At 45.2% G+C, this 13,419-nt stretch overlaps 1 protein-coding gene across 11 annotated transcripts in view; it reads right to left on the reverse strand.

Moving 5' to 3' along the window:
- clasp2 (cytoplasmic linker associated protein 2) overlaps positions 1 to 13,303 on the reverse strand; it is a 45,843-nt gene extending 32,540 nt beyond the window's left edge. For 6 of the 11 annotated variants that reach the window (XM_072706093.1, XM_072706094.1, XM_072706092.1 and 3 more), the window contains exons 1-2: positions 12,457 to 13,303; positions 3,200 to 3,278 (exon numbers count right to left, since the gene is read on the reverse strand). In XM_072706093.1, the coding sequence (XP_072562194.1) occupies positions 3,200 to 3,278; positions 12,457 to 12,654 (277 nt within the window). In that variant the 5' untranslated portion in view covers positions 12,655 to 13,303. The remainder of the gene's footprint in view (positions 1 to 3,199; positions 3,279 to 12,456) is intronic. The other 5 variants (XM_072706099.1, XM_072706097.1, XM_072706098.1 and 2 more) reach the window with 1 other exon arrangement.
- Positions 13,304 to 13,419: the final 116 nt, after the last annotated feature.

Consider the following 13,419-nt stretch of genomic DNA (forward strand, 5'->3'; position numbering starts at 1 on the left):
ATTACGATTATCTGCCAAAATGAAGGCCTTCTGTAACAGAGCATGGCCACCCAGGTGAGCATTCCAAAGCACCTGCTGCACATGGCCAATAAGGAGCCTTGGACCTTCTAAGCAGCCACAGTGTGTGTAACCGGAGGATTTAATCATGTGCCAATGGCGACATCACTACTCAGGAAGCCGCCACGTCTGCACAGTGACATGACACCCACCTCTCCCCGGCCCATACAGTCCCAGCACAGCAACATTAGGAGCTGAAAGGGACATGAAGAAGCAGAGACCCCCCCCAGCAAAGACCCTCTGAGCCACCACCACAGGTTCAGAGCAGCTCTGCCTGGCTGTTAAAGTGACTGAAAGGTCATTTCGCAACTTCAGCTTCATTCACAGCTACATCGGTGTAGAGTCTGTGGCCATATTGCTGTAAAGATTTTGTAATTTGTATCACTTGACATGAACCTCTAAACAGGCATTTTCCTAAAGACTCCCAGGCAGCCAGAAACCCAGACATCCCCAGCAAGTTGGACCCACAGCAATACGAAACACCTATAGTCCCCAAGAGGACACAAAGGTGGGCTGCAAGCGGGGGCCACACGAGCCGGAGAGAGCTGTCCGAGGGCCCAACTACGTCGCTTTTATCCTATTGCCTGACTGATGTACATTTTTGAGAAATCGGCATTAGCCAGTCCCCTGCCCCCACAGCAGAGACCTAGCCCCGCAGGTGGGGGGCGTACAGACAGAACTCAGACCCCTTGGCACCCCCTTACATGCTATTGGCCAGACAGCCGAATCATGGTCGGCCATCCCCTCCCCGAGCTGCAAAAGGCCCACTGGGATGGACAGGAAGAAGCAGCCCGTCCTGGTTCAGCACAATCGATACCGAACATAATGGGGTGGGGGGGGCGAGAGAGACGTGTACGTCGAGCGCCACACTGAGGCGCTGCAGCGCTTGATTCAGCATGATCAGCCAAGTGGCAAATTTATTAGGCCATGAAAGAGAAAATGGGAAACTTGTCAGATAGGAAGAGGCTGGAGAAGAAATGGCATTAAAGAAATGACGTGCTGTCAAGAAAGGAGGGGAGACACCAGCCCAATAAGCGGCACACCGGCAGAAACACACAGAGAGGGGGGGCAGATACACACAGAGAGAGAGAGAGAAGGAGAGGGGGGGCAAACAGAGAGAGACACAGAGAGCGAGAGGCAGACAGACAGAGAGAGAGGGGGGGGGGGCAAGCAGAGAGAGACAGACAGACAGACACAGAGAGAGAGGGGGGGGGGCAAGCAGAGAGAGACAGACAGACAGACACAGAGAGAGAGAGAGAGAGAGAGAGACTTTTTTTGCACCAGCCTTTATTTTGTCAGTCAACAACAGAAAAAAACCTTACTGCGACTTCAAATCACAAAATGGGTCGTTATCACAAACTCAATCAAACCAAAAACAAAATTAAACAATCAACCAAAAGAAAAAAAACAAAAGAAATTAGCCAGGGCAACCAACATAGAAACACAACCAATACAATGGGCCCCAACAAAAAAAAACATATGGCGGGTCAAACAATCGACACCATCAACAACAATACTAAAACTTCAAGAGTAAGTCCCCATCATGGGAGAGAGAGAGAGAGAGAGAGAGAGAGACAGACAGACAGACAGACACAGAGAGAGAGAGAGAGAGAGACAGACAGACAGACAGAGAGAGAGAGAGACAGACACAGAGAGAGAGAGACAGACAGAGAGAGAGAGGCGGGGAGGGGGGCAAACACAGAGAGAGAGGCAGACAGAGAGACGGGCAAAATAATCAAGGCGACACCTAAAAATACTTCTGAGTATTAATGACTCAGCAATGAAGTTTGAGGAGGCTGGTGAGACCCATTTTTTGAAAAGGGAGATATTACATAGAAGGCTTGGTTTGCTAATGCAGGAACTGTTATTAAAGAGCAGAACAGTGTATGACCAGTGCCAGCAGCACAGGAACATTACTGGAGGACTCACTCAGCGTCATGCCATTGTGAAGACTTTAATCATGTGCTAATAATTACTAATCATTATTACCAAGAAATGCAACTTATTAAATGAGGCATATTTATTGTGGAACATAACTTAAAAAGTGAGCCAAACATTCTTGGCTTAGGTTAGAATAAACATTTTGAAAATTAAGATTGCTGATTAACTCGCTGTACCTGTACTGACTCACTGGAGCTCAGGGTGCCAGTTGAATGAGACTTTATAATAATGAGCTGGGCCAGGGGAAACGCCTGAATTAGCGCCCGCTGATCCCAGCCACAGCAGCAGTGAGGTTCCACCAGATCGCGTGTGTTTCTATACTGCGACACGAGCTGCATGCTCACACATACGGATCATATTTTAATGGGACAGCCACAGGATGTTTACGAGATCCTCACAGAAGTGACCCTGACCTGGCCCCCCAGGATGAAACACAGACAGGCTAACTATAGCATCGGCCGTAACACCCCCGTATGCCATCCCCGCACTTCACCCAGCTTCGTAATGGACACACCTGGCACTCAGGGAGGGGAGGGGTAAGGCCAGAGCAGACAGTCACCCTCAGAAGGGAACAGCACATGCAAACAAAAACAGTGTCTCACATAGGACAGTTCTGCAGTCATTTCCTCGACACCGCTTTACGGACTGACTGACGCAGGATGCATGAGTTCTGACTCATTACAGCAAGGGAACGCCTGGGAGTTCCCTGCAAGAGCCCCGAAACTCAAAAGCTTAACCCTGCACAGGAAGGAATTAAACTGACCTTCTGTTCTTGTTAAACAGAAAATCAACCTACTGGTTAGCATGTAAAGCATGACTCTGACAGAGGCAAAGCACGAGACACACGCTGATGGTGCGCTTGCATCCCTGCCATTCACGGCCAGCCATGACCCACTGCCAGGGCATGAGTGCTGATGCTGCAGAAGCATCTTCAGTACTTTACCATAAAGGACACAAAATGCGCTAATGATTACCGTCCATGTGATTACCCACATTCACGGAATTCACCCTTGCCAACCACTAACAGGAAAGGGGCAGTCAGGCAATACAAGCACACACATACCTACAACGAAATTACTCTCTTAGAAGAAATAATTGAATAGTCATTGAGCTGTTCTCCAACCAGGCAGCAGGACGATGCACCTGCCCCTAAACACCCTCACCGACTGCAGCCCAGAAGCAGAGGCAGATCGAAACTTACCAGTCCCCAAGAAGCCCCTGAAGCGGTCCGACAAGCGGCCCACAAAGGCACCGACGATATCAATTCCCAGCAGCGCCACCTGGAGACAAGGAGAGGAACAAGTTCAGTTTGCGGGAAAAAAAAAATGTAAAAAAAAAAAATTAGAAAAAAAAAAATAATAATAATAAAAAAAATCACAGAATGTGGGGGTGGGGGCTTTATGAATTACACATTCTCTCCCCCCCTCGCCCAGCTGTATTAGAAAAACAGATTACTGACAATCCAGAGTATCAAAGTGATCTCATTCCCCTGAAGGTCAGCATACCACTTACTGGCCCCTTAATTTTACGTATTCTGAGTTTGTTCTCCCACCATCTTGAATAAAAATTGAATAAGAATGTGTAAACCATGTAGTATTCTACAAAACATGCTCAACTATCTGTACACAGAAGCTGTATGACTAGCAAAGGAGAAATGATACCTCCTGTCAAAATATAAAACTAAATCACATGTGGATGAAGTTCGATATTTCAGTGTCCTTAGAGACCCCCATCACGTTTAGTCACAATGAACACACACATGGCACATGGCAAAAGCCACAGTATGCAGACATGAGCAGGACTAGCGATAATCAAGATGGCAGAGGAGGCAGACAAAACGAGCGCTCTGTAAACAAGGAGGAGCGGCCAATCAACAGATGCGCAGATTCACTTGTTCTATCCTATGGTGCCTCCTGGCAGCACTGAACGCCCAGAGCAGGTCCAGGCACCCACCTGGGCGACGGAGACCATGTGACCTTCGTGTCGGGGCCTGCATAAGCCTTGTAAGGACAAAGCGGGCCAGGCGGCTTGTTCTTCAGCTGAGCCGACTACAGAGCTCACAGGCTGACTTCCCACAGAGATTCTCTAGTTCTGAACAAACACTGCCAAAGCACACAATGCAGACCACCTGTGGGTTTCATCCAGGACAAAAATCTAGACATCACGTTCTACCAGAAGCAGTATCTGGCCCCGTTTGTCTTTGGTGGGGGAAACATGCATAACCTCGGAGAGACGCAGCTGCCAGGGGCAGTGGTGCCCATGACGTCAGACTCGCCGGCACAAACAGCAGCCACGCCCTGTCATAACCCTTTGATTCAAACCGATCATGCAGAAGCTGCCAGCATTCCCTGCCCCAACAGGCATCCTATCGAATGCCATAACAGCTACAGTTTCTGCTTTACTCACCCTGATGCTAATGGGCTGTACCTTTCTGAGGAAACGCTGTATGCAGCTGACAGAGCCAAACTGGATATGCTTCTTAGCCAGCAGCCACATAATCCACCAACAAACTCAAGCAGCCTTGTAGGACAAAGGGAACAGTTTGAGGGTCCAATTTTTTTCCCTGCCACTGTACATGTACCACCGAAGGAGAGAGGGAAAAAACCCTCACACCCAATGCTTTGGCTTAACTGACACCAAATCACTCAAGGAGAAACTTCTACTACAAAACTGCATCACTGAGCAGCAGCTAGATTCAGCAACTCTCAGAGGATCTCAGACTTCATACTAAAGCAGCAGCGTTCGGCGCTGTGAGCTGGCTGGCAGACCCCATGGCCAAACTCCAACAGGCGGCCCTGATCCGGTATGGCTCACATTCAGCTCTGTGCAGAAGTTTTAATTAGGGTCTCTGTCCAGAAACATTACGTGACATTGCTGCATCACAGAAACCGCTCGACTGCTGTAAAGGGAGACTAGGGTCCCACTCAGAATAACCACAAAATCATATTTAAAAGGTTGACAGTAGTATTGCATGTTATTTCTGGCAGCACGGGATAAGACCCTGCATTCCAGACGCATATTGTAAACCATCTGATTGCCAACACGAAAGGAACCCTGCTAAATTTGACCAATTTTAGTAAAAGGAGGAGAGGGGAGTATTGTGAGACAACAGCAAAATCCAGTCATGTTGGTGGAACAAAAAAAAAAACCTTGTTACAATGCAAACAAAGGCAGAATATTTTGATACAAACACATTCAAGCAGACACAAAAAAAAACAGTTTTAAAGCACGAGGTTACTCTACACCACATGAAGACACCCTTAGGGAGTAGGTCAGGAAAATGCGACGCTGACCTGCTTCATGGTGGGCTGGGGGGGGGTGGAGGGGGGGGGTATGGATGGCGAAGGGACAAACCAATTAGAGAGCCAGAGTATTACTGCCCGACTAATATTTAACACTTACATGCGACTCAGCAGCCAGTCTACGCTGTGCCAGGGCAGCTTTGAGAGAAACACGAAATCCTGACGGCTCACAGAGCCGGTCAGTGCCAGACCGGGCTTCCGGGATCCAGAAACATCTAAACCTTCACTCATTTAGCAGATCCAAAGCAGTGTGCAACTGAGAGCAGCGTCAGCAGGTCCCCCAAGGAACTGGCAGATAAGGGCCTCGCTCAGGGGCTCAACAGTGACATCACAGGACTTGAACCAGTGACTGGAGTGGTAATCCACAGTAAACAGAAGGCCACATGCACTGCAATGCCACGCATGTGAGCAGCAGGTGACATCCCATAATCACACAGCCACCTGGGCTACCACACAAAGTTAGAATGCAGATCTGACCACCAAGGGTGGATGCAGTCTAAGCAGCACCCCATGCTGCAGTACCTGCTCTGCTTTTCCCTTCGGCACCCACAGTATAGCCACAAAACACCCCCCACCCCCGACAAAGCAGATAATCTGGCATGCTGGCTGGATTATCGCTACGGATTTGCCATTTGTGACACTCATGCAATTTCAAAGGGGATTCAGCACAAAGGGTCAAACAGCATGAGCCAAACACATGGGGCAAACAAGATCAGTCTGAGTGGAGGGATTGGGGGGGCATCACATTTTCAGTGAGAGGGAGAGAGACTATATTTCAGGGTTAGACAATGACAGAGCTGACAGAGAGCGGCGTGTTGCACTGAGCAGCCAAGCTGACAGCACAAGTATGTACATGGCTATGCCTGATTACAGGGGCATGCGTGTGGGGGACACTGAAATAGAGGGATCAAAGATACCCCCCCACAGACAATGTCTTCCATAAGAGCTGCTCTAAAGCCTGCAGGACCCATCTCTCACACTTCATTACCTGGACAAAATCACTAGTTTCCAGACGCACCATGTTCCCAATCACCAGCATTTATCCAAGACAGCATTTTAGGATGTTATAACAGAACAATCTCCTTTTTAAAGCAATCGACACAGAGTTCTACTGTTTTAAATACAGTGCAAGGTACCTGTTAAACATCTAACAGAAGGAAGTCGGCCAAAACATGAAAAGTACCTTAGTGAAAGTAACATGAAATATACATGTATGGCTGGTGGATCTGGGAAACAAACTGTTCTGTCACACTGAATTGGAAGCAAACTCCACAAGGTGCAGGCAGAGCAGTAACCCCACTGGGGGCCGCCGCTCAGGATTACTTGGGTTCACTCCAGGGCTGGGCGATATCATATCGATATTATATCGCGCATGCGCAATAATCACCAGGGCCTTCAGATGACAGACGAAGCATTTGGCCGGACGCACTAAACTGCCGGTGATAAAACATGCCACTCGGTAGACGAGTGGAGATTGCTGATCATAGCAGTGCTGATTATGTTTTTTTTAGTCTCTGCGGAAAACAATGGCTCAGTGGGTTAATTATGATTTAAAAGCATGTCACTTTAAAACCTCTAAAGCAAAGGATGACAAACTTATACCGTATGCCACCTCAGAAAGTACTACTCTCCACGTACCATGACCTGATTCTGATACAAAGATGCCTAGATGTATTGACTGTAGTCCCAGTGCATCACCCTACTGTCCACTTACGCTACACGGTCACTATATGATCCACAGTTGAACTCACACTTACTGAGGAACGTCATAGAACCACTTGGATCCATCCCACAGATTACAGGCATCCCACCCAAGCTGGGTTCTCAGCTGTTTTGAAAGCCTTGCTCACTGGAGAGAAGGCTAAACCATGAGCGTTAGAGAGGCACCAACTCATGAATAAAAAGAACTGCCTTTATTCCTACTAGATTTGTTTCACCCATGACCGATTTTCAATATTTTGAATATATTATTGTGTTTCTTATGCTGTGACCACAGCAACACATAAAAATTTCATTAGAATGTGACAAAGAAGCAGCGTACTGGCATCTGCAAATTGGTCTGCATAGCTTTTGCAGGAAATACAATTTTACATTTTCTCTTGCCAAAAGATCCCCAAAAGCTCCCTACCGAGGCAGTAATTCAGGAAATCCTGTCAGACATGGCCTGACTCCCTGAAAATTGAGAAATTTACTAGAGATGGGCGATCCACGTTTTTTCAGTTCCGATCCGATTTCGATACACAACTGCCGATACCGATACAGATTCCGATACTCTGTGAGATTACGGGTGTAGAGCTCTTTTTACTTTGTTATACTTTACATATTATTTTTTTAAGCTAGTAAATACAGATGGAAAAAATGTATGACAAAAAATATTTAATTAGGCTACTACAAACATACATAACGTACTGTTCCACATCAGCGCAGTTACACTTTTGTTGCGATGGCAGCCCCTCTTGTATCACAAGCAACGAGTTCGCAAAACAGTCCAATTAAGTTAGCGACTCCCAAATCATCCATTGCTTTGTTTTGTCTCGCAGTTGGGATTTTCCATTAAACGCTATTCCCACCTCAAAACCTTATTTTACATAGATTGCAAAACGCTGTGCTTCCGGTTTCTGTTAAAAGCTTAAAATACTCCCAGATCGTCACGTCTTATCTTACGCTCCTCATACTGCGAAGGGTATGCGCATGACCTCACAGCAGGCGGAAGTCACTGTACTCACACCCACTGAATAGCAAAAAAGACTTAGGGGCAGTGATAGCGTTCGATTTGAATTCCGCAAAAACACACATGTAAAATGGGAAAGAGCTGTCGTGCGATTGATTGCCAAAAACTAAATAAGTAAGTATAGGACGTGGATCTGTCACGCATGGCCGATTCCCGATCCGTCAAATAGGTCTGGATCGGCGCCGATACCGATCCGAATATCGGTATCGGTGCATCTCTAAAATTTACCCTGCCCCCCCCCCCCCCCCACACACACACACACACACACACACACAGGGTGAACACGCAAACTCCACAAACACAAAGATGGTGTGCGGCATTCCTAAAACCAGCAACGAACTGGTCCTACAATCATATGCATTTCCCATCCAAGTATATAATTAGATACCATCCAAAACTAAATCTCAACCCAACAGCCTATCGCAGTCGTTGCGATGTGAAAACCCCATGTGCATGAAGGGTTTGAAGGCCAGTTCATACTTCACTTTTGGTTGTGGACAGGGGAAGGTGATGTAAATTTCATCATCAGGGGTTGGCCGCGGAAGACTTGGATCGATATGTGTATAGTCCAGATTTTTATGTCTAGCGGGAACCATGCTTGTCCGCGCGTATCGACTATCGAATATCGCATGTGCAAGATAATTGATTAGGTATTTCCAGTAAGTAGCAACGTGGACTTTCACAGATCAATGGTCAATAACAAAAGAGGAAGAACAGTTGTTGTTGTAGTTATGGTAGGCAGCGGTATGAGGGTCGGAGATACCTGTATATAGAGGGGGGCGATAAATCAATTTTATCAATTAATCAAATTTACAATTCAGGACGATGTGTTTTTATGAAAATCGATTTTATTACTTATTTTTCACGCATGCACCAAAAGTGGATCTAATGCGACGCACCGTTCTTCGCGGGTACATTAGGGCGGCGCACCCAAACGCTGTAGCGGATTCACAAACATGGCAATGGTTCGGTTTTGCGCCGTCGGACACTGACCAAACAAGAACCCCTTTGCAAAGTCTGTTTAAAAACTGTTGCAATCAAAGGAAGCAGCACGACAAACTTATTTCAGCACCTAAAGCAGAGGCACACAGCGGAGTGGGAGAAGTGCAGCTCCCAGTGAAATGAAAATAGCCGCAGCACCAGCACAACATCCAATGTTAAGCAAGAAACCGTCCCCGACACGTTTTCGAACTGTGTGCCGTATGATAAGAATGGGGCACGGTGGAAGGCGATAACAGACGCTGTCGCCTATACATACTGTGGAAAAGCCAGGATTCATTAACATGCTAAAAGTTTACAAGTTTCTAAAAGTGTTTACAATGGCGTGCTCTGCCATCTCACAAGCATCTTTTTTGGCTTGTCAGATTACACTTATCGGTAAAAAAAAAAAAAACTTGTTTTGAACCATTTATTTGTCATCTGTAGTTTGATTTTGAGCAGGGGAGGGGAAAATCGATTAAAATTGAAAATCGGATTTATTGTGAAAAAAATCGGAGATTTTATTTTTAGGCCATATCGCCCAGCTCTACCTGTATATCTAAGTTGTCATACTGTCCAGCCATCATACCGAGGTTTACGGTGTTTTAAAAGGCAACAATATTCCAGCACTCTCGTGGGCAAGGGGGGCGGACTCCCGGCTAGTTTGTTTATAAGGATTTCAAAATACTGTGGTGTGTCTAAGGACCGTAGTTACTCAAGGTTTGGCCCATATAACATTAAAACTGTTCATAAAACTTCACTGTTTCACTACACTGCTTGTATTTGTCACACTGCATCTGCCCCTGCAAGTCTGGTGGAATATCACTGCCGTATGCATGCACCGACTGCGACCATCTACATCCGCAGCCAAAATGTAGTATGAACACGACACGCCACACAGACGACCATTCACAGCCCGAAAGTGCACAAAGAACATGTGGAAAAATATGAATTAGGCTTATCAAGAAATATCAATATTTATACTGCACATCATGCAGGCCTAGTTTATTAATTCAGATTCCAGGGAACCATAATCTCCCAAGATCTAAAATAAAGAATGACTACATTGTCAGGAAAGCACAATAGAGGCAGTAGTTCCTGCAGAAGCTGATGAATTCCAATTTTCCACAAACTAAAGGCAAAGTTCCATATTCCATATAGCCATCGTCGAGTCCAGTTTCATATAATGACTGATTGTTCGGTTCGGGTTTACCAAAACAGGACAGAACCAGACTCCAATGCACCAAGTCAACAGAGAGGGACATCCGCTGAGATGTTGCCTCCCACTGGGATCTTTACAATTCCAGTTTCTAAAAAATGAACAAGTAGGATCATGGCTGACCCTTCACGTCTTTCTTCATGTCAGCCTCTCCCATCTGGAATGAGATTCTGGTCACTAAAAGGCAAGACTTCAAACCACAATAACTGCCTCTTTCCTCAAGTAGTGGCCCTCTGGAACAAGTGACCATTCACAACAGCCATGATTACAAAATTACTACTGACAGTATGCAATAAGCAAGTCACAATAGCAGAAATTTATTAGCCGATACCAGTACCAGTAAAATTACTCCATTCTTGCTACCAAATTCAATACCACAGCAAAAACAAAAACAAAACAATTCCGATGTATTTCAGCATACGCTCCTTTATTAAATACATCTGAACATTACAAAAAGTGACCGGTATCCTTCAAGTAATAAAATGAAACAACTTAACGTTACAAAAAAAGAACAGTAGCATGTAGGTTCCGCACGCATGCAGAATTGCTTTCTGAGAATAGGACATTTAACCAAAAAAGGAAAGCAGAAGAGAGAACAGAGGTAAGGCATCTATTTACAGCTTTCATGACTGGGGCAGCTGGACGAACTGTGGCAAAATCAAAAGGCATTAAAGCCATTGAGTTACCAGTCATCTTAAAAACAAATGTAACATAGGTCAGTAAGTTTGAAAAAACATTGTCAGGCTATGCAAAACGTTTGTAATAAAACAAACCACAAAATCATTTATGGCTGTGCAAAAACATTACAGTAAAAGTTATCCAAGTAATGCTGTTAGATATCAGTTTGTTACCTGTTAACTTTTCGTGTCTGTCAGGATTCAAACCAGACCATGTTTATGAATGCAGTACACTTGGCTCAAGAGTAATAAGCATTTTATTTCAGGAATGTGCTATGTGTGTGTTGTAAAGGAGGGGGGAGTTTATGCTGCAGGTGTTTATGCTGCTCTCGTCAGGCTCAGAGGAACTGCATCACCGGTACCTAAGGTACTGTAGAAAAACAGGTTCTGTCATGTTTGCAGAGTTTTGGCATCGATTTAGTATCCAAGCATCGGTTCTCATGACATCCCTAGTATGCAGCACGTGTGCTTTTAACACTGACAATTTCGTGTTTAGGAGCTGACTTGCGAGATGCTTTACGTTTCACTGTTCTCTGTTATGCATTACCAGAAGCACAATACCAAGCCCAATTCCTTACGACTAGTAGCAGTCCTTCCACTGTGACACAGATGGATGCACAGTTGAATCATATCGTTTTATTTTCCGGAGAACCAAAGCACATCCGTAAGATTCTCTTTTTTTATTGTTGTACATCTGAAAAGACTGTACCTAATTATAACCTTCAATTTGCCAGCTTTGACTGACAAGAATCAATCGGTGTCTAATGCTATATGCAAAAACCGAAAACCAGATATCTTGTCGTGCGCGAAAAACTCGATGTAAAAATAAACTTAATCGATAATCTTAATGGAACTCTAAATATAACGGTGCCGTCATTCTTTTTTTTGTTTGTTTATTAACTCCGATGTTAGCTGAGCAGTTATTCCCAAGAAGGCACTTTCCCCAAATCCTTATATTACAACCACACCGACTTCACTCACATCTGGGAAGGGGATGAGAGTAAGAAAAGAATAATGACCTGTGCCCTACCCCCACCGAGGTCGATATGACGATTGCACCCAATACACCAAGAGCCCGCTTGCTGATCTCTTTGAACGACAGAAATACATAAATGCAATATTATTAGGGAAAGGGATAAAAACATTCGTCACTTTGTTTCGCACAACTTAAGCGGAGCACTTCCGTAGATGGGAGAGGTCGGTCATTTGTCTACACAGCAGAGTGCAAACAATCATTATGATTATCGCAAAACTGAGAGCAAATAATCTTGAATAAACAACGTGTCACACGGGAGAAACGTGCGCCGTTGTGCGTCGAGTTTCGACAGTCGCGGGTCGCTTGATGAGATTACGGGTGTAGGGCATCTTTTGACGGTCACCCACAACAATGACCGTCCCATGAATAATCAATGACTCGCCAACACATCGCAGTCCAGGTCCTGCATCCACATCCTCATACTGCCCAAAATAAAGCACTGCTAGTTACATACAGATTTTAAAACGTCTTCTCTCGGCGGAGAAGAACAACGCCACATCTCTAAAACAACTTACCTTGTAATTACTTGAATTCACCCATCCCGTCAGCTCATCTATAGTTTTATCCAAACGAGGTTTGTCTTGCTCCACGTCGGGGGAGCGCTGCGGGTCGTTGAGGTAGTCTATCAGATCTTGTCCAACTTGTAGTCGTCGGGTCACGTCCTTCTGCAATACTTGTTGGTAAAAATAGTCCATGTTGTCATTTTCCCCCATTGTTAGCCGCCGATGTGTCCCGCAAGTTTATTAAGTTTTAAGGCTAACGCTAGCTAGTTAAGCTATGTTATCAAACTAGTTGGCTTAATCGGTACCATGAGCTTGCATAAAACAGATTTTGTAGTTATTTTTCTGCTACAGAAAACTTTTTTGTAGTTATTTTAGAACTTGGGGGCAGTGTACAAAAGCAAAGTGGAACTTCCTTTTTTCCTCTGCAAATTTAAGTTGTTCCGTCTAACTTCACCAGTTAGACAGCTAGTACAAAAAAGCGACAGTGACCAGGACTAAAACTTATCCGACGTGTCCACGCTCAAGTTACGAGGCCGCCCGAAGCCGACTTTAAGGTACCACAGACCGTTTACAATTCATCGCCCCTCGGTACTGTCCCACGCTAGCTAACTAAGTAGTAGGCCTTCCAAGCCTACTTAATTCTTCTTTCCATTAGTCAAACTCCGTCAAGTTAACATTGGCTATAGTTTTATGTGTCGCTAATCCTCCGCGGCAGGACCCCTTTTGAGTTTCTCCGACTCTTGATTTTTATTAACCCCAAAATAACCGTCTCAACGTTCAACAAAAATATAAACCCGCAGCCGCCTATTCCACTAGGATACTGGCGGTAGCATCAGTTTCTCGAATAGTTGTAAAGGCCCAATGGGGCCTTTCACGCCGCACAGCTGTCCAAAGCACTGCCTGCAATAATAATTACAAACCGTTTATTATTTTATTGCAAACAAACCACTCATATTTTGGAAAAAGGTGATTACG

The sequence above is a fragment of the Paramormyrops kingsleyae genome, chromosome 23 (assembly GCF_048594095.1).
Source record: "Paramormyrops kingsleyae isolate MSU_618 chromosome 23, PKINGS_0.4, whole genome shotgun sequence".
In the NCBI taxonomy this organism is placed as follows: Eukaryota; Metazoa; Chordata; class Actinopteri; order Osteoglossiformes; family Mormyridae; genus Paramormyrops; species Paramormyrops kingsleyae.